Source organism: Malaclemys terrapin, chromosome 7, assembly GCF_027887155.1.
Source record: "Malaclemys terrapin pileata isolate rMalTer1 chromosome 7, rMalTer1.hap1, whole genome shotgun sequence".
Taxonomy (NCBI): Eukaryota; Metazoa; Chordata; order Testudines; family Emydidae; genus Malaclemys; species Malaclemys terrapin.
Window position 1 is genome coordinate 43669598 of NC_071511.1, and position 21914 is coordinate 43691511.

The window sequence follows — 21914 nt, forward strand, 5'->3', positions numbered from 1 at the left end:
GCAAAGACTCAGGAAGAGACAGTGAAAAAGCAAAGAAGACATGCTGCAAGAAGTGATCCGGCAATCTAGTAAAGAGAGAGCACAGAACTGGAGGGAGAGAGAAAGCAGGATCCGCCAGGAAAACGCAGTGCAGCGGCAGCAAAGCACGGATCGGCTCATAAGCATCCTGGAGCGCCAAGCAGACGCTATCCAGGAGCTCGTAGCCATGCAGAAGGAGCAGTACTGCAAGCGCAAACACCCCCCCCCCACAGCTCTTGTCCCAAAACTCTTTCCATTGTGCCCCACTGTCACCTCCAAACCACTTTGCCGTGTTCTTCACACCACCAGCTGCCTCGAACACCAGTATCTTCACCACACAGACCTGAAAACCACAACCCTTACTCTCTGCACTCAACCCCCATCACCATGCAGTATAGCTATCCTGAAGTGCAGCACTCACTGCACAGCACACCAGACCTGACATGCGCGAATCTGTGATTGTACCGTTCCCCACTCCACCCCCTTAATTTTTTTTTTTCTTTTCAATACATGGATTTTTTGGCTTTGAAAACATTCTTTATTATTGCATAAAGTAAAAGACTTCTTAGCCCAGGAAATAAACAGGCACTGCAAGTCTGCTTGTCTGCTTAGCAAACACTGATTCCTAAAGATTGGAACTACTGCACTTCACTCCCGTGCAGGGCACCAGATATCACTGCTGGTTTTCAGCCTCAAATTACTCCCTCAAGGCATCCCTAATCCTTGCAGCCCCGCGCTGGGCCCCTGTAATAGCCCTGCTCTCTGGCTGTGCAAATTCAGCCTCCAGGTGTTCAACCTCAGAGGTCCATGCCTGAGTGAAGCTTTCACCCTTCCCTTCACAAATATTATGGAGGGCACAGCACATGCATATAACCACGGGGATGTCATTTTCGGCCAAGTCCAGCTTCCCATAGAGAGATCACCAGCGGTCCTTTAAACGGCCAAAGGCACACTCCACAGTCATTCGGCACCGGCTCAGCCTGTAGTTGAACCGTTCCTTGCTGCTGTCAAGGCTCCCTGTGTACGGTTTCATGAGCCACGGCATTAACGGGTAAGTGGGATCTCCAAGAATGACAATGGGCATTTCAACTTCCCCTACCGTGATCTTCCGCTCTGGGGGAAAAAGTTCCAGCCTGCATTTTCCTGAACAGCCAAGTGTTCCAAAAGATGCGTGCATAATGCCCCTTTCCGGGTCAGCCTGTGTTAATGTCAGTGAAACGCCCACGGTGATCCACAAGCGCTTGGAGAACCATAGAGAAATACCCCTTCCGATTAACCTACTCGGATCCTGTGTGGGGTGGTGCCAGAATAGGAATGTGCGTCCCATCTGTCGCCCCTCCCATTTGTGCAAAGCCATCCACTATTTCCTGCACGTTACCCAGAGTTACGGTTCTTCTGAGTAGGATGCAATTAATGGCCCTGCAAACTTGCATCAACACGATTCCAACGGTCGACTTTCCCACTACAAACTGGTTTGCGACCGACCGGTAGCTGTCTGGAGTTGCCAGCTTCCAGATTGCAATAGCCACCCGCTTCTCCACTGGCAGGGCAGCTCTCAATCTCGTGTCCTTGTGCCGCAGGGTGGGGGCGAGCTCCTCACACAGTCCCATGAAAGTGGCTTTTCTCATCCAAAAGTTCTGCAGCCACTGCTCATCATCCCAGACTTCCATGACGATGTGATCCCACCACTCGGTGCTTGTTTCCCAAGCCCAAAAGCAGCGTTCCACAGTGCTGAGCATGTCTGTGAATGCCACAAGCAATTTCGTGTCATACGCGTTATGCGGCTCGATAGCATCGTCTGACTCCTCATCCTCACTCTCACTTTGGATCTTAAGGAATAGTTCGACAGCCAAACGTGACGTGTTGGCGAGATAAGTCAGCATACGCCTCAGCAGTTTGGGCTCCATTTCCCGCAGACAACAGATCACGCTGCACAGAAACCGTTGCAAGATGGCGCCAAAGGTGGACAGAAACAAAGGCATTTCTGGGATGCGAAGCGATGCATCACAGGGGGTTGGGACAGGACCCAGAATGCCCCACACTCACACCTTGTTCCCACAACCCACGGCGCCAGAATGGGAAGAGGTCTCTGTGGGATAGCTGCCCATAATGCACCGCTCCCAATGCTGCAGCAAATGCTGCAAATGTGGCCACGATAGTGCGCTGGGCAGCTGTCAGTGTGGACAGACTGCAGCGCTTTCCCTACTCAGCTGCACCAAGTCAGGTTTCACTCACAGCACTGTATATATGCAAGTGTAGCCAAGGCCCTAAAAAAGCAGGCAAACACTGCTTCTTTCCTGGAGTTCCTTGTAATAATTAGGTAGCAACATAAACTAATTGACCCTTTCAGTGTGTTAAGTGACCTCTGCCTCTTCTAAGGAGCTTAACTGCCCCTTAGACAGTTATCTGATGATCATCATTATAGAAGACTTGGTGCTGCAAGCAGCTCAGCAGTGAGTTTAGTGTGGCTGCATAGTCTCAAAACCCATCTAGTATTCCCATGTTAAACCACTTTGATTGCTTTGAATATATTAGCCAGTTCAAAAGTAGTTTGTTTTAGGTCTGTCTTCAAATGGGAGCTATTGCCTACAGGTTTCAACCAGTGCCTTCAAAATAAGGACCCATTTGTGACAAACCGGGAAATTTCTGAGTTGCAGGCCTCTGTTTGGTTATGAAGGGTTACTTGGCTATGTATTTAAATCAAAGGAGGTTGTAAATAAGGAAATTCATAGGCAAGCTTCAGGCAACCTCCAGTACACATCTTCCATTCAGATAACAGTGGCTGGGCCACTGAAGGGGAAGAAACTGACTCCATCCAGGCTAGTTTTACTCTGCCCAAGGCTGTCTGGGATCAAAGGGAATTCTAAACTCTCAACGATCCTGGGAAAGGGAAGGATTTTGGGTGAGCTGGGAGATGCTCGCCACTGTGTCAATGAAAAGCTGACAGGAAGAAAAAGTCACACGGGGAGACAGACATAGATGCTATAGGCAGATGCCGTTTGCTTCCCCCGGCTAATTGTACTTTGTACCTTTTGAGAGATTAATAAATAATGCTTTGTTTTGTAGATATTGTTTCTGTATCACTGCAAACGTATCCTTTCATAACCTCCTTCAGGGAAACTCGTACCGGTACCAAAACTGAGTTGGACCTATGTTATAATATGGTTGGTAATCAGGTGTAGCCCAGTGATCCAGTCTGAGTAGTTGGCCCCCTTAGTTCCACCCAAAATGGGGGTAGGAAGGAAGGCCTGTCACCTAAGGGTTCACCCAGTAACCATGACCCCATTTCCCCACTGAGTTCATATTCAGTATCTGAGCATTTTGAACTCTAAAGCTTCTCAAAGCTTATGATTATTTCCATTATCAAAATCGGATTGGGGGTAGGTTCCTTTGGAGCAGGTATTGCCATCAACAAATAAGTGCAATCAACAAATGAGATGTGCTTTTCTAAACCTGGAAGAAATCCCACTTTCTAGCACTATAGAATATCTACCGCTAAAGTGCTTTAAAACAAAGTACCACCCTTTCAACATCTCCCTTAACACTATTACTCAGTTCAGAAAAAAGGAACCTCATAGTTAGACTGAAGACATTATTGGTATATTCTTTGTGTTTTTTACATAAAGAATTTTCCAGCTTTCCGTTTTGGACAAGCCTATGCCTTTTTATGTTTGAATGAACAAAAATTGCTTAAGAAGTGAATTTATGTGGGCTTTCAGGGCAGAAAGGTGTGATAAGATGATGATGTAAATGGGTTAGATAAGATGGTTTTAAAAGCTTACTGTTTCATCACTTATAGGACAAGTGGCTTTCTCTACCCAACCCATTCTGTCTACAAGAGTGTTTATTACCTGTCTTAAAAGAGCTGAATGTGTGGAAATACTTAGTGCTAAAGAACCTTAATGAGCTCCACCCAGAATTTACCAAACAAGTAATATTTGTTATAACAACTAGGTACTAAATGATATTTCTTCCTGTGCATTTAGTTTACAAACTAGATATAAAATTCCCTGATGTTCTTTTAGTTACATTATAAAAGGCAACCATGGTATTCAGTTTATATAATCAGTTATAAAATTGGAGATGGGAAGGTCCCACTTACTGTATTAGTCATCTTGTCATTCCTTTACCACTGCAGTGTTCATTACAAGTACTCAAGTGTCTCTTGCCCATTCTAGTTTTAAAATGCCTCTAGCAAGGGGACTTCCCTGCTTCTCTGAAGATGCTGTTCCATTGTCAAACAGACTTCATGACTAGGCAGTGTTTCCTGTGACTCATCTTGGATGGTGTATCAAGCCATGCTCACTTGAAACCACTCTAATTCCTTTCTTCACTCTCCTTGGTGTTGACACACTTACATTTCCTTGGTGCTTCTCCCTCCCCTTACCCTCTTCAGCCACTGTTTACTCAATCAATATTGAATCTGTTCTTCGAATCTTTCCTTTCAAGACCATTCATCACTTGTCTTGCTATCTTCTGAATACTCCCTAACTTGACATCATTAAGGCTGGATGCATCTAGAATTCTGTTTTTGTTCTGAGTGCCTGCATCAGTATGAACTCTCCTTTGCCAGTCTGTACACCAACAAAACACTCCAGATCTTCCCTTGCATGAGGCGTACCACTGTTGTTGTTTGCAGTGTTGTAACTGTTAGATGTTAGAGAGACAATGTGTGTGAGGTAGTATCTTTTACTGGATCAGCTTGTGTTGATGAGAGAGACAAACCCTTAAGCTTACACAGCTTTTCAGGTCAGTTCTGTGTAAGCGTGAAAGTTTTTCTCAGAAGTTGGACTGATAAAAGATATATTACCTCACCCACCTTGTGTCTCTGAGTTATACCAAATAGTCCAAAGTGAAGGACACTTTTAGTTGAGGGCTTGTCTACACTCAAGAAAATTAAGCTAGATTAACTAATGCTGTGAATTTAAATGCTCTCATTTGGAAGTAAAAGTGGCCTTAGTTTACAAACTATGCTTGTTGTTTTCCATTTTAGTGCTGCAGCTATTTTGGATCCCCGCTCCATGTCCTCTACACTGAACCCTTCCATGTCTGCTCTTGTATCCTAGAAAAATTTAGACCGTTGGACTAGGGTCACCCATGTGGATCAAAGGTCCAACCACCCAACAGTCTTTCAGGATCCTGTTAGGTATTTTAGTACTGCTTCACTAATGTCCCATGGAAAGGGCCCGTAGCCTCCCTGCCACATGACAGCTTTTGCATGCAGCCCAGAATCAAATTACGTGTACATACTTTTTTTGCAAACTCTCATCTGTTTTTTCTGTCTGTAAACTGTTGGCGCTTTAGAAATGCGTAGTAGTTTGAAAGCAGTAATCATAATAGTGCCAGATGTAAATGTAACTCTATAAATGAATGAATATCAATGTTTTGGGCTATTTCCTTCTCCAGGCCTTTTTTATGGAGTGAGGCTCCTTTTACGTTCTCAGTATTTTTATCTAGAGCTGGCCTAAATATACCCGTTAATTGAAGGGAAAAGAGTAATTACCATTTTATTATTTGCCCAGCTCCATTTTAATTTTTCAATCCATTTGAAAACCTGTTGTCCTTGCTAGTGTTGATAAATGATGCGTTTTTGCCTAAATTCCCAATCACTGATAAAGATGTTGTTCAAAATCAGACGTAACAGCAAGCCCTGGAGCATTTCATACTTTGCTTTATCTGATGGCTTCTGTATCATTCTCCAGCTAGTTTTCAGTCCATCTGACAGTGATCATATCAAAGCCCATGATTGAATCTCTGCCAAATCAGATTTTGTTGAAGCACCTCATCAGATGCTTTGTAAAGTCAAGTTGCAAAGTGCCTACTGCAGCCCCTTTGCTTATTAGTGTTTGTGATACAAAAATCAAGCTTGTTTAGAATCCCTTTAATTTTTTCCTGGTATCTGCTCCATTTGTAAGCTTGCCTAGAAAATTGCTAGCAGATCAGTAAGGTTATTTGCTAATTAAATAGACGTTTTACCAGTCCCTCTATAAATCCACACCTGCTGCTACTGATTCCCTTGCAATTTACAAGTTACTTTTCACTGGGCACAGACTTGTCATTTGATCTTTCCATTAATGCATTCACAATAGAAACTATTAAAAGGTGGTGTATGAAGAGAAACCAAAAATATATTTAGAGTTTGGTGGTTAAAGTCGTAAATCAAGTAACAGACTTTCTCAGAGAGGTACTACATCCATGTCAGATACTAGACTGAGGTTGGTTGTTCTATTCTAGATGCTGGGTCTGGTGTGGAAGAAGCAGAATTCAATTGGGATGAGTATCTAGAAGACACTGGAGCAACTGCAGCCCCCCATGGATCTTTTAAACATGTAAGAGCTCTTTGTTTCTCAACTCCCTCCTTCTTCGCCTTTTTTCTTTCCAGCATCCTGAATATATAGGGTTTCTTTGAGTTAGCATGCCTGAAAAGCTGTCTTGCCAATGGAAGACTTGTTGATCACATACATTTGAGAGCAGTGGAGAATGGTTTTTTGTTTTTTTGTTTTGCTGGTCTTTGGATTTTCCTATCTCCTTGGTTATCAGGAGGTGACCTCATTTCCAGCTGGTGGTAATGGAATGATCTAGAGACTCTTGAGCACTTTAGTATTAACTCTGGATCTCAGCACCTTCTGTGATAGTGTGGTCTGCCCAATCCCTTTATTTCCCTATGCAGTGTGCCAGTGAATTGTCTTTTGCTGTGAGAACGTGCTCTAAGGGAGCTGTATTCTGGAAAATAGGAGCTGCAGTTCTTGGGATACAAAGTATTTGAAACTGACCCAGGTGTGCTCTGAAGGGGAAAATTGCATGATGGACTGCAAAGGAATTGGCAGAAAATATACTAGAATTATGTTATGCTTTACAAACACTGTCTTGATTACAGTAAAGAGTCCCTTAGGGCACAGGGCACAGGGATGGTGTGGGGTGGGAGGGGATGCCTGGGTTCTCCCCTGACTTCCTGGGTGGTGATGAGTAAATCATTTACAGCAGATCCCTGGTGTTGGATGTGGTTACATTGCGCCACATCATTGCTGGAATCTGAGGTGTAGAGCCTGTGTATCTGGCCCTGGGTGGGGCATCAGTGCAGGTATAGAGACTCCTATGCCAGCCACCCCCTGCTGCCCACATAGGAAACTTAACTAGAGGAAAGTCCCTTCCTCCTCCCATGCTATTCCATTATCTGGCTGCAGTTTTGGTCCCTTAGGCATTTCACATAACTTCGGGCATGGCTACACTTGCAAGTTAGTGCATTAAAGCAGCCCAGTGCGTGCTAACTCATGATGCGTCCACACTGGCAAGGCACGTAGAGCGCTCTGACGCCACGGCTAGAACGCTCCTGGTAATCTACCTCAGCAAGTGGAATAACATTTGATGTGCCACCGCTGGAGCTGTTAATGCGCTCTGATCAGCCTGCAGAAGTGTCCCACAATGCCTGTTCTAGCCACTCTGGTCATCACTTTGAACTCTATTGCCCTGCCCTGAGGTGACCAACTGTCAGATCCGCCCTTTAAATTCTCTGGGAATTTTGAAAATCCCCTTCCTGTTTGCTAAGCCAGGCGTGGAGTGCTCTCAGCGAATCTTTGTAGGTGGCCATGCCTCCATGCGCCAGTATGGAGCAGTGGCGAGGTGCTGGACCTCATCAGTGTTTCTGGGGAGGAAGCTGTCCAGTCCCAGCTGCGCTCCAGCCATAGGAATTACGATATCTTCGGGCAGATATCAAGGGACATGATGGAAAGGGGCCATGACTGGAATGCACTGCAGTGCAGAGTTAAAGTGAAGGAGCTGTGGAATGCCTACTGCAAAGCCTGCAAGGCAAACCGCCGCTCCAGTGCTGCCCCCCGCGACCAGTGCTGCCCCCCATTTCTACAAAGAGCTGGATGTGATACTTGCGGGCGACCCCACCTCCACTCCGAGTACCACCATGGACACTTCAGAGCCCAGTTCAACAAGGCAGGAGGAGGAGGACGAAAGCGGGAGTGAGGGTGCTGATGAGGAGGAAGACACCCTGGAATCGCTCGATGCACGCAGCCAGGAGCTGTTTTTAAGCCAGTTGTGGCGGCCGGTGCTTGGGGAAGGACAAACACCAGAGGAGGTGCACGGTAAGCAGCTTTTATTTTGGAAAGTTATTCAGTGCGGGCTCTTGGGGCGAGGAGGGTTAGGGCTGCATGCATGCCTAGATGCGGAATAGGGCATTGATGTTCTTTCTCACATCGCAGTAATCGGCCTCAGTAATTTCTTCAAAGGTCTCAGCCAGAACTTGGGCAATGCGCTTGCACAGGTTTCTTGGGAGAGCCACTGTGGTCCTTGTTCCAGTCAGGCTAACATGTCCGCGCCACTGTGCCGCGAGGGGACCATTGCTGCACACAGGCAAGCTGCATATGGGCCACGGCGGAAGCCACATTGCAGTAGAAGACCCTCCCTTGCTTCCCAGGTCACCCTCAGCAGTGAGATATCTTCCAGGATGAACTTCTGTGGAAAATGTGGGGACTGTGTTCAGTATAGGGGCCCCCTGCAGCTGTTGCGCTCTCCCCAAGGCACAGAAACCCAGAGGACAGTACAGCCATGAAACAATCAGTTCCCCTTGACCCTGTGCTTACTCACCCTTTTTCCCGTGGGTTATGTGCACTTACTTTGGGTTGGGCAAATTATGCTATTGTGTAGACTGTGCTTGCCCTTAAGTATGGGGGGATCATTGCTCTGTCTGGTATGAACAATGCTGCCTCTGTTAAGTGTTGCATTTTGTCTTTACAGATGCAACCTTGAGATCTTAGCCTTCCGTGTTATCACCATACGAAAGACTGCAAAGAATTAGGAAGAGACAACGTAGAAGTAAAGAAGACATGCTGCATGAAGTAATGCAGCAGTCCCTTAACGAGAATCTAAAAGCTCAGGAGTGGAGGGAGTGTGAAAGGAGGATCCTCCAGCAGAATGAGGAGCGCAGGCACAAAAGCGCAAAGCTCCAGCAACAAGGCACGGATCGGCTGATAAGCATCATGGAGTGCCAAGCGGACTCGATCCAGGTGCTGGTAGCCATGCAGGCGGAGCACTACCGTACCTACCCATCTCTCCTCTCCTCCTCCTCCCCCCCCCACCCCCCGCAGCCCTTGTCCCATAACTCTTTCCCTGGTGCCCCCACCTCCAACCCACTTTCCCCAACATCTGGGTTCTTATCGCCACCAGCTGCCTCCAACATCTGTAGCTTCACCACCCAGCCCTGAAAGATACGATCCTTAACCACTGCACTCAATCCCCATCACCATGTATTATAGCCATTCTGAAGTGCAACATTCATTGCACGTAAAGCTCTCCATCTGCACTTCCCTATCTACCACCTAATCCCCTTCTCCCTCCTTTGTGCTGTGTGGTTCGTGGCCAGAGGCCAAGGATCTGACCCTTAATCTCTTTTTATTCCTGTTTCCTCATCTATAAAATAAGGATATTTACCTGCTTAATAAGATTGTTGAGTCTCTATTCATGAATAAAGGTTCTCAAAAAGCAAGGGAAACTTTAATTAAAGTTTGCAAAATTCCCCCCACTCCTGTTTGTTCAAAATTTTGACAACTTTTGATCAGCTATATTCATGGATGTTCACAAAGTCCTTTGAAGCCTCAAAATAGGTAGATAAGTGCTGCAGAAGTGTGAAACACTAGAAAACATTAAAATTCAGATCATGCTTTCTTTTAGATTTTTTTTCTTTTTATATACAGTAAAGTTTTTTAGCCTTTGCAAAGTCTATTCCGTGCGTTTTGAAAATAATACTTACCAATCAGATCGCTGAGTAAGAGTTCAGGTATCCGGTCTCTAAAAATGTGAACTATGAATTTTAATTTCCAGTATGTTAGGGTTATAGCATGAACTGAGCTTATTGAGAGTTACAGTACTGATTCAATCCAAGTTAGAAGAGCACACTTTCTATAGAACTGAACTTGATAAGGAATCAGGCCCTTGGTACTCTGAAAGTTATTGGAAGTGGATTTCCTTAATGCTTCTGAGGTACCTCCTGTCTATTTGTTCTCTGTTATGGGATTCAATACTTTAACTGGGTGATCTTTGATGTCAAGGGTCAGTGTAGGGCTGAGTCAGTAAATGTAGCAACTTGGTTATGTTGACTGTACATGCATGTTAGTGTTCATTAATGCAAGCATTCATCAGTATGCTTGCGAAATTTTATTAAGGCCATGGTTATGATTCAGACTTCTACCAGCATATCAATGTTTGTCAGGGGTGTGAAGAGGAGTGATCTCTGACCAACATAGCTGTGCTGGCAAAAGCCCCTGATGAAACTGCAGTTATACCAGCAAAACTGCCCTTTTCCAATGTAGCATATTTTGCTGGGGGTCGCGAGGGAGGGTGGGTTCTGGAATAAGCTATACTGGGAAAAGCACAGTTTTTTGCTGGTATAAGTTGTGTCCTCACTATGAACACATTGCAGGTATAGTATTGCTTTACTGGCAAAATACTCCTAGTTTAAATATGGCCTAAAGTGTCTTCTAATTCTACTTCCCATTTCATCAGTGTAAACACTGTTTAAATGGGTGCCCTGTTGTGGTCAAGATAATGTCTTGATCCAAGTAAGTAACCTTGTCATGTAAGTTAATTGAAGACAAGCTTAAGCAGACTCTATTAAACAACTTGCATTACAACTGAATTCAGATTTTGTTAACATAGTAGTTCTGTGAACTTACTTTCTTTTACAGTTGTTGATTGACTTTTACCACTGCCTTCTAGAGCAGTTCTTTTGCTTTATAAAAGTGTGCATTTAAAAAAAAAAAAAATAGGATGAGAGACAAGATGGATGAGGTGAATATCTTTGAGGATAAGAGTTCAACCACACAAAAATGATATTTCTAAAACACAAACTAGACTATCAAGTGTTAGATACTCAAATAATTGAAACAGGGGGCTAACCCCCCTACACACACACACACACACACACACACACACACACACACACACCTTGTTCAGAGCTCCATTGCATAGGTATATGAAGCCTAGGAGAGGTGGAATAAAATTTGCTGTAATTGTCTTTTCTAAGTTGACCATTTCAACATGTAGCACTCTGGCTATATCTTTATAGCTGTCACATCTTCATAATGATGAACTTTCAAAATCTTTTTTCCCCCAAGCCAGTGTTTTGAGTCAGATTTTTCTCACCAGTTTTACATATGTGTAGGTAGTCTGTGGCTGGTAAATAGTTCCTTTTCTATCACTTTAATACAAAAGTTTGTTGAACTTTGAAAATATGAATAGTCCACAAATAACCTCAAGAGGCAGCAAAATGTGTGCCTGGGTGCACCCAAATGTGTATCCATCCACCAAAAATGTTCAAATATAGGTGGTTTAAAATTAAATACCCAAGTGGCCTGCTTTTCAGAGGTGCTGAGTACCCACATCTCCCATTGACATCAGTTGAAGCTGCAGTTATTGCCTTCTGAATGAGGCTCTGTATAAATGCCTAACTGAAGCATGGAAACTGCCCAGAGTGAAATGCAGGCAGAATGGAATTTGCAGGTGAATTTTTAGAACATTCATTATTTCTAATTTTTATTAGTAGAAATTCATTTTTGTGTATGTAGTTGATTTTGATGCTTTTCAGATCTTCAAGTTTTTTTTGCGGGGGGTGTTGCTTAAAATATAGCAGGATAAAGAAGTGATGTCAGTAATACCTCAAGACTCATTTCCTCCCTACATGCTGAAATAGATTTTTAAAGATGAGTCTCTGTAAACTTTCCCCCAGAATATTTAAGAATTTTCTGTGACCTCTTATGAGCCTTCCCTTCCCAGTCACAGATCTAAACAATAATAATGGTTCTATAAAGTGGAAGAGTAAGTCAGATGGAGGCACAGTGATATACAGTAGCACCTCAGTTACGAACACCTCGGGAATGAAGGTTGTTCGTAACTCTGAACAAAACATTATGGTTGTTCTTTGACGTTTACAATTGAACATTAACTTAGTACAGCTTTGAACCTTTACTATTCAGAAGAAAAATGAGGCTTTTAACCATCTTAATTTAAATGAATCAAGCATAAAAAGTTTCCTTATCTTGTTGAATCTTTTTTTAAACTTTCCCTTAATTTTTTAATAGTTTACATTTAACACAGTACTGTACTGTATTTGCTGGTTGCTTTTTTGTGTGTCTGCTGCTGCCTGCTTGTATACAGTAACTCCTCCCTTAATGTTGTAGTTATGTTCTTGAAAAATGCAACTTTAAGCAAAACGATGTTAAGTGAATCCAATTTCCCCATAACAATTATTGTAAATAGGGGGGCTTAGGTTCCAGGGAATTTTTTTCACCAGACAGAAGACATTATATACATATACAGTGTACATTTTAAAACTATTTTAAACAATGTAATACTGCATTCAGCAATGATGACTGTGAAGCTTGGTTGAGGTGGTGAGTCAGAGGGTGAAAGAGGGTGGATCGTCCGTCTGCTCCTCTTGCTGTTCTTTCCAAAGTGCTGGGGAGATGTCCTAGCTCTTCCCCCCTCACCCTACCCCATCACCGCCGAGCCTGAATGCCGTGAAGCAGCTGATTGCTGCAGGCGGGAGGTGCAGGGAGGGAGGGGGGAATTGCTGATCCGCAGGGCTGCCAGCGGGCGAGAGGCACTGTGGGGGAGTGGAGGGGAACTGATGGGGGGGGGTTGCCGGCCCACCCTGGTTCCAAGCCCCCACGGCCAAACAACGTTCTAAGCAAACATTGCACAACTTTAAATGAGTATGTTCTCTAATAAATCAGCGATGTAGCGATGTAACAATGAAACAACGTTAACTGGGATGACGTTAAGTAAGAGGTTACTGTACTTCCAGTTCCAAATGAGGCGTGTGGTTGACTAGTCAGTTCATAACTCTGGTGTTCCTAACTCTTGAGGTTCTAGTGTAAATGGTCCTCTAAACTTCAAAATGTGATAAAGAATCTGACTTCAGACCTAGTTTTTCATTCAGTGTTAGAAATATCATGAGTCATGTTTTCAGCACTTTCTGGGAGCCCTAATTCACCAAGATGAATGATTTATATAGAAATATTTTAAGGAACCAATAAAAGGCTTTTACCTTGGTCATGCAAATACTTCATATAATCCATTTTTTGTGTTTTATTAAAAAAAAAGAAAAAAAAACCTTGCTCACCCATCTTTCCTAATAAACCAGTTTTACATCCCACTGAATATAGCTTGGACTCTAATCAGTGTTACCGTAGGGCATCTCAGAAAGTGAGATGTTTGATGTCCTCTTCACAGAAACTTGAGTAAAGGGAAAACTGTTTTTGTTTGTTTGTTTGTTTGCTGACAAGACAGCTGACAGCAAGCAGATACAGCTAATGACATATTTGGGAGGGCCTGCAAAATACTCCAACAGTCGCTTCTCGCCCACCTTATGCCTCCAACACATGTACCTGATTCCAGTCCACAATCACATGAGCCAAAGGATTTGGGGGGAAAGTTAAAAAATGATTCGTTGTGCTGTACTCAGACTGAACTGAACTACTTCTATGCTGTCTGGAGGGCTCTCTTGTTTCCTTTCTGCTATCCCTCTGCAGAAATGGGAGCCACACTCCCTTTTTTTGGTCCTTTTTAAGCACTGGTTTATATCAGTTTGGGTTTTCAAGGTTTTTCACAAGTGAACATGGCGATTCTTTGCATTTCTAGTACTTTACAGATCAGGAAGGCCCCACTGTTGTGTGCTTCACAAGGCTCAAAGCTGTCTTAACAGACCAGTGTCATCTGTCGTACTCCCGCATCGGTACATTAGAAATAACGTACTTCACTATGTTTGACCCCATTTGTAGTGGTGACACATTTCTTTGGAGACATCTTAGTTACTAAAATTAAATAATAAAAGAACGAGACACAACTAAGTCCCTATATAATGTAACAAGTCTGTATTTAAAGAATATTTTGTAAACTACGGATTTCAACTACAGTTCCATAAAACATTTTCCCAAGGTGGGAAAGGAGTTCATTTCACCCCTACTCTTGTAGTGGGAAGCCCCACTCAAGTGTGGTGGTTAATATTAGGAATACTCTATAGTACGTTTTTTTTAAAAAAGGTAACTCAGAGGCCCACCCTTGTTGTCTCATGCTATCAGGACTTTGCGGCAGCCCTCGTTAATCCATTTTTTGTCTCCTTTGCCATTTTAATTATCAATAATTGCTTCTTTTGTGAAGTTTCCTTCAGTCCATTTGTCTTCCTGCATGGCATTCTTTCCAGGGTTTTTTGTTGTCCTGCCTTTTAGCTGTGTTCATGCTATTCAGTTTAAGAGAATATAGTTGTATGGCACACATTACAAAATCACCATGGCTAGAATGGCATGAGTTGGTGAGCTACTAAGTGATTCTTAAGATGTGCTACACCCTAGGAAAAAGTTTAATAGTACCTCATGCATACTCTCCCTTTCTTCTACCCTCCACAAATTCAGAGTCTTGTGGGACATCTCCCCTCTGATCTCATAATATCACTTGGTAACAACAGCAATTACTTTAATGGAAAGTAATATATTTTCTAGCTTTTAGTATGATTTTATATGCATAATAGTCTGATGATAAATATATACGCTATATACAAAATTAATGCAGCACATATTAAAAACTGGCTTAGTGATGGATCTCAAAGCAATTGCGAATGGGGAATCATCCAGTGTGGGTATTTATAATGGGTCCCACAGTGATCTGATTTTGGCCAAATGCAATTCAATACCTTTACCAATCATAGGAAGAAAACATAATGCTTAACAAAAAAAAAAAGGTCTTCTACTGAGTGATCTGGATCACATGAAAAGCTAGGCTTACTTGAACCAACATGCATTTTAATATAGCTGAATGCAAGGTCGTCTAAGAACCAAAAGTATATGCAAGCCCCTTCGTTTTCAGTTTAAACCAATTTTTACCAAAAAATTCTCTGGTTTTACAAAAAGTGTTTATTTTTTTCTGAGTTTTCATCCTATTTATGTATCATTCAAATATTTTTTAAAAATCTTGTTTTATTAGGAAAGTACAATATATTGCACAAGGTATATGTATTACGATAATACATTAATCTGCGTGTATATGCAAAGCTGCTGTTGAAGTAAGGCTATGTATTAGTCTAGAAGAGAGACACAATAAACAAACACGCACACATGTTCTGAAGTGCGTGCGCATCTGAACATACTGATGAATCTCACTCCCACCACATGCACATTTCAAGCTGTTAGCAGATAACTGTTTAAAGATTTGACACACTAAAATGGGAAGAAACACAAAAGTTGTGACGGTACCTCCCATAAGGCTTTGTGGGAATATGACATAACTGGAATATGTTTTGTGCTGCCTGTGCCATGTAACATCTCTCTGTAAAGGTTATAGTCTACTATATCTATTCATCCTATTTGTACATATATATATAATTTTGTACTTGAGGTTAAGAATATTGGCTGTATACTTGCTTGATTTCTAAGTAAGCTTTGTGAGGCATTTGGTCAGCTTCTTTAGGAAGAAATTTGCAAGGTTAAGTACCCGATCAGGAAGCACTTGGGAAACAATGCATCTTGGAATGCTCCAATCCACATAAGAAATCTTCCTGGAGACTTGCAAGATACCATGTGGACAATGGCTTCTGCCTGTAAAGACTGAGAGTTGTGCATGGACATGTGACTTACCCAGGTGACTCCAGAACTCGATCTTGGAGCTGGGCTTTGCATAGGAGGGAGGAGGGGGTCTCCACCCACAAGAGAGAGTCTATTTAAACCCCTGGGAGACCCCTCCATTTTGTCTTCAGCTGGCTAAAAAGGGAGCCTACACACACACACACTCTCACTCTCTCTCTCTCCCTCCCCCCCCCCCGGATACTTGAAAGATGCTGGAACAAAGGACAGTAACTACAGAGGGTGTGAATAATTGCTAGACCCAGGCTAAAAGGAGATTAGTCTGTAAAAAGGAGCATTCTGGAACTGGTGAGGATCTTATCTATATTCAGTTTGATTAGACATAGATTTGTGCATTTTATTTTATTTTGCTTGGTGACTTATTTTGTTCTGTCTGTTACTACTTGGAACCACTTAAATCTTACTTTCTGTATTTAATAAAATCACTTTTTACTTATTAATTAACTCAGAGTATGTATTAATACCTGGGGGGAGGAAACAACTGTGCATATCACTCTATCAGTATTCTAGAGGGCGAACAATTTATGAGTTTACCCTGTATAAGCTTTATACAGGGTAAAACAGATTTATTTGGGTTTAGACCCCACTGGGAGTTGGGCATTTGAGTGTTAAAGACGGGAACACTTCTGTTAGCTGCTTTCAGGTAAACCTGCAGCTTTGGGGCAAGTAATTCAGACCCTGGGTCTGTGTTGGAGCAGACGGGAGTGTCTGGCTCAGCAAGACAAGGTGCTGGGGCCCCGAGCTGGCAGGGAAAGCAGGGGGCAGAAGTAGTCTTGGCACATCGGGTGGCAGCTCCCAGGGGGGTTTCTGTGATCCAACCCGTCACAAAACTATTCAAAGTTTAAAAAAAAAAAAAAAAAAAAACAGGAGAAAAGGATGAAGTTGAGTGTATGCGCTGTAAATGGTGTGGCCCAATTATTAAATGCAAATATTTATAGGCTAATAGTTCTAAGTCTGCAACAGACTTGGCATTGTGTTTTGAGTTCTGTTTTAGTTCTGAAGCAAACCGCATTGATGAACGTAATTCAAAGCATTAATCTACTGAACACTTTTTTTCCCTTTCTGTCCACCAAAATCAACCCTGTTATTTACCCAGAAAAATTATTAATAGGTTTTTACACTGATTTTCACCTGTTTTAGTTGTTGTGGAAATAAACAGTGATAAATTGCCAGGAAAATAAAATAAAATAAATGAAAACGAAGGGCCCTAAATATATGTCACCCTTACTAGATGGGGGACTGTATTTTGGTAAGCAGTGACTCAAAGGACCAAGATAGCAAATGCTTGGATGTATAAGCGGGAGCCTGTCAATGAGAAGTAGCGAGGTATTATTCCACTGTATATGTCATTAGTGAGAACATCCCTGGAATATTATGTCCAGTTCTAGTATAGACGCTTTAAAAAGGATGTTGACAAATTAGAGTTCAGAAGAGAGCTATGAGAATGATTTGAGGTCTAGAAAACCTGTTCTACTGTGTGGTTGAGAAGTTACATTTATTTAGCTAACAAGGAAGGTTCTGAGGTGACTTCTTCAGCCCATAAGTACTTACATAGGCAGTAACTTCTAATCGTAGAGGACTCTTTAGTCTACAAGACAAAGGGATAACAAGATGTAATGGCTGGAGATAAAGCTAGACAAATTCAGCCTAGAAATAAGGTGAAGTTTCTTTAGTGAGGGTAATAATCATCAGACCACTTGATGAAATTCCAAGGCCAGTATTATGCAGGAGGTCAAACTTAGATGGTCATAATGGTCCCTTCTAGCATTAATATATGAATCCATGAATGATTTTGCAGCTAGAAACAAGGGAATCAGCACCATGTAACTAAGCTCTTCATGCAAATATACCATTATCACTAGCATATGTACAGATGGAGAACCTTTGATCTAGTCTGTGACACCTGAAATAAGTCCATGGGCCCCATGCAAATGATTCTAGTCCACATACTGAGTTGACTCAGGAACCTGGAAGCATTTTGCTTCCTCTTCACATGCAATTAATAGCAATTGACTGGGAGGGTGAGGACTGTGAACAAGGTTATTTTAACTTGTGTACTCTGTGACCAGGTGTCTAGCTTCTCTGTGCATTCTTATACTTATTTTCCTTGAACTAATAAATCTGTTAATCTCTCTGCCTATGCATTCCCTTCCACTCTTTCTCATTCCGCTATAGTTGGGATGATAGTCAGATAGTGATGCTAGGCTGATTGACAATTGGAGATGGTTGGATTTTTATAGGAAGACTTGGAAGCATTGCCTGTTGCCAGACACTTTCTATTATAAGACTGTTTTTAGTGCTTATAACTTTGCTAAACTTTAACTGTTCTGGCTGAAATTTCCCTGCTAGGTGTCTGCTTCTGACTGAAATTTGTTGGAAAGCTTTTAAGTTAAGAGTTTATCAGCTCCAGAGAATGAGATTTGGAGAAAAATTGTGGTTTTGTCCATGTAAAAAAAGAAAAACCAACTAACCCCTCCCTCCCAGCTCTAGCAACCTTTTTCTTTGAGAAGCTCTATTGCTCCCATGTTTTTTGCATGTGTAACTTGTGTATGGCCATGAAATTGAGCACATCATTGCCTTATGTACCCACATGATTGTGTTCCCTTATTCTGTCTGTACAACACCTCTTCCCTCCTCCTGTTATACGTATTACATCTTGTTGTTAATCAGTGTTATCTTCTTAGGACAGAGAAAGTCTTTCTGTATTTGTAAAGCAACTAGTACAATGGGGTACTGTCCTACTGGGGCCATTATGTGCTATTGCAATACAAACAATAATGAGATGTATCCTCAGTCAGGCAACTCAGTTTTATACTTGCAGGACATAACATTCTCTTCTCTAAATTCTGTGCTTGAAAGTTTAACAGATTTTCGGAGTTGTTACCCAGGGTGTCTCACCCGTCAGAATCTCGTCAGTGGCCATACCATACATTTTGTCTACAAAATTTAATTTTGTTGCAGACTTGTTTCTCTACCAGAAGAGGGCACTCACCTCTCTCGCTCCAAGGGATCCTCTGGTGAATGGGCAAACCTTTATTGCAGTTACATGGGACTAATATGGCACTACAGTACTTCCACTGGTGGCTACTTCTATCAGAGTGTTCATTTCTAATGCCATGTGATTATCTCTGTAATACACTGTCATGGAAATACAGAGTTGCTTTGCCTCCTTCAGATTTTGTACAGAAGATGTTGCCAGCTGCAGTAGAGAAGTGAGCTTGTGGCTTTCTTCTCAAGATTTAGAGTGTAAAATATTGTTCTCTTTAAATTTTTATTTTAAATAGCCCAGGTTTTAGGTGATTTTTTTTTCGTAAGGATTCTGAATGTCAGATAGACAGACCAAGAACTCCAAAGGTGAAGAGCAAGAGCTTAAGCCGAGCACTTAATAATAGGCATCTATAAACTTATGCCTTGGTTTTCTTTTGGTGTTCTTGACATTTCTATGTATAATAAACTTCTGCTTAAATGGATGGTTGATTAAAATCTAATAATCCAAGTAATTACAGGCCAGCCAGTAACAAGAAGGTTGGTAGTCAATAACACACACATGCAAAAAAAAAAAAAAAAAAAATCAATCAACTTGTGTCTGACTCGTGGCAAAGTATTTCTAGCAGTTATCCAAGAGAAATGGGGCCTTGAGACCAGCCATGTATATGCACCAATTAACTCCGATTCGGCTGTGGAAAAGAGCTTGAATGCTAGATTTTGAATTAAAATTGGGAACAGAGATGTAGAATAAAAGGTAGCTCAGATGTATACTGTACTAGTGGTAAAGTAGTTAAGGTCTTCCTGCCTTGTCAGAACTACTTCAACCACTGGAAGGGAAGCATCCTGTACTGCATTCTCATTTTGAGAAAAGGATAGAAGCTTCTGTATGGAAGACTGTGCAGCCAGACTTCTTTTTATCTTGGAAAGAAGTTAATGATGGTGCTAACAGGGTGAATAAAATGAGGCTCCTCAATGCTCTTAATGTTCTACAAATTGTGTACATCAGTCTTAGGCTTTATGTGGACATTACTGGAATGCAATGGTAAAACCATTCCAAACCTCTAAGATATTAGAAGTAATAAGGGGGTGCAGTGACTGGGGTGAAGGACAGAAACAAACAGAGAGCAAAGTGCAGTTGAAGGCAAGCAAAACATTAAGAGTAAAATTTGTTGACAGAGGAGAAGCCATCTGTTTAGTGAAAGAACAGGACAGTATGCTAACCAGCACTCAGAGGGAGCAGCCTCAGAAAAGTCATTAAAGCCTGGAATTTGCTGTGCAGCTGAGTCAGACCTTGTTAGAGGTGCCAAGTGGGATATTTCAAAATAATGAGGAATAATGAAAATGTTATTCTTTTACACCAGGGATCAAAGTGTGTTGAAATATTTTACTTTTAGCATCGACTGGCCTGAATGCCCAGTTGTGACTTACTGAGCTCTTGGGTAAAGGATGATGTACTGCAATGAGCAGGTTTTATTTTAATTAATGATAAAAAGATACCTTCACACCATTTAAAATGAGATCATGTTTAACTATTCAGATGATCTTATATGTCCCTGAGGAGGCAGACTGGCATTTTGGGAGGTGACAGTTGTCTGAGCTTTGGTAGGGCTGCTGGCCAAATAGAAAATAGTGTGCTTTACCTCCCTTACCATAGAGTTTGTATAAGCCACTGAGTTGTGGTTGTTTTTACCTTTTTCAGGTGGATACTAGTTTGCAGAATGGCTTTGCCCCTGGTATGAAGCTAGAGGTTGCGATCAAGTCTGACCACAACACCTACTGGGTAGCCACCATCATCACTACCTGTGGGCAGTTGCTCCTATTACGCTACGATGGCTATGGGGAAGACCGCAAGGCAGACTTTTGGTGCGACATCATGACAGCTGACTTACACCCAGTTGGTTGGTGTGAGCAGAACAAAAAGATTCTCAAAGTGCCTGAAGGTAACAACTCCCCATGGAAATGAGGGAGTGTGGAATTTACTTTTTCATGTATGCTTTGCCCTTTGTGACAGCTATGAGAAGCAATTTGCACTTGCTATAAAACATCTCAAACTGTTGAGCTAATTTGACTGCCGGCTTCATCTCAAAAACTTCTATGGACTTGCAGTTGTAATTAATTCTTTTATTTTCTGAGATGCACCAGTAGCTTGGACCCAAATTAGACTTGCCTTTAAAACATAGATTTTTGGTACTCACTAGCCATTGCCACCCAAATTCTTTGGTTTTGCTATTTTTAGGCATTTGCCACTGAGACTTTTTTTTCTTTTCATAAAACCACTTGTTTTTACATAGAACCTACTCTGTAAATGACTGTGCCTTGTGCTTGTCATAAGCTTCATTCTCAAAGCTGTTTATATCAGTGGCCGTGATGTACAAAAAATAAGAGAAAACAAATACCAGGTTAATTTTGAGCTGCACAATCAGTGTTTTACATTTACCTACCTTGCTGTCCCTCCTTGTAACAAACTCTGTACAACCACTCCATTATAGGTCTTTTTTACATAGAACCTCGTCCTCCTTCTTAACACTCTTTCCTCCTCATTGCCGCATATCCATATGGTTCTCCCAGTGATGTCCATTACCAGAGTCTGGAAAGAAACCAGCCTGAGAATGATCTTTGATATGAAGATGCTGTTGGGGTCATGCTCTTGGTTTTCACCGGGTGCCTGCCTGTGGAATGGAATGTCTGATAGGCCATCCCCAAGAGGGGCTTGTTTGCTCCCTCGCATCATTTCTGGGTAACTGCTGAGACCTGATGCCCCAAGAGCAGCTTCCCATACTGGGTCCTGTGAAACCTATTTATCAAAGTGGTTGAAGCTCACACTTCAAGGCAGGTGAAACAGAGATCAGTTATTTAAGAAAGTTCACTTCATGATAGATTTTATTTAAAACTTCAGACCCGTCCACTTTCACCAACTCTTGTCTGTTATCTGAAGGGGTTGTACTCTTGTATTGAAATGAAGGAAAGTTCTGAGTTGACCCTATCTGTTGAAACAACACTAATGTGAAATCTTGCTTATCATTAAGTAACACTGCTCTACAGCCAAAATGCTTCTGAAATAAATATAGTCAAACTTCACTAATTCTGGGTCACTGAGATTCCCACTACATCAAGAAAGATTGGCCACTCCGACAGTCATTGGAGCCTGGGAGGAAAAGTGTTCAGCGTCCATCACTTGTTGAATCAAGGAAGATTTTGTTACCACTCTTACACATCAAGCTGGGTCTGATGAAGAACTTTGTCAAGGCCATTGACAAAACACAAGCAGCT

General features: G+C 42.1%; 1 protein-coding gene across 6 annotated transcripts in view; it reads left to right on the forward strand.

Annotated features, from left to right (window-relative positions):
• Window positions 1–21914, forward strand: part of SFMBT1 (Scm like with four mbt domains 1) — a 172512-nt gene that overhangs the window by 111953 nt on the left and 38645 nt on the right. For 3 of the 6 annotated variants that reach the window (XM_054034860.1, XM_054034859.1, XM_054034861.1), the window contains 2 exons: window positions 6253–6347; window positions 20344–20584. In XM_054034860.1, the coding sequence (XP_053890835.1) occupies window positions 6253–6347; window positions 20344–20584 (336 nt within the window). Of the gene's footprint in view, window positions 1–5108; window positions 5165–6252; window positions 6348–20343; window positions 20585–21914 lie in introns of those variants that run through there. The other 3 variants (XM_054034857.1, XM_054034858.1, XM_054034862.1) reach the window with 2 other exon arrangements.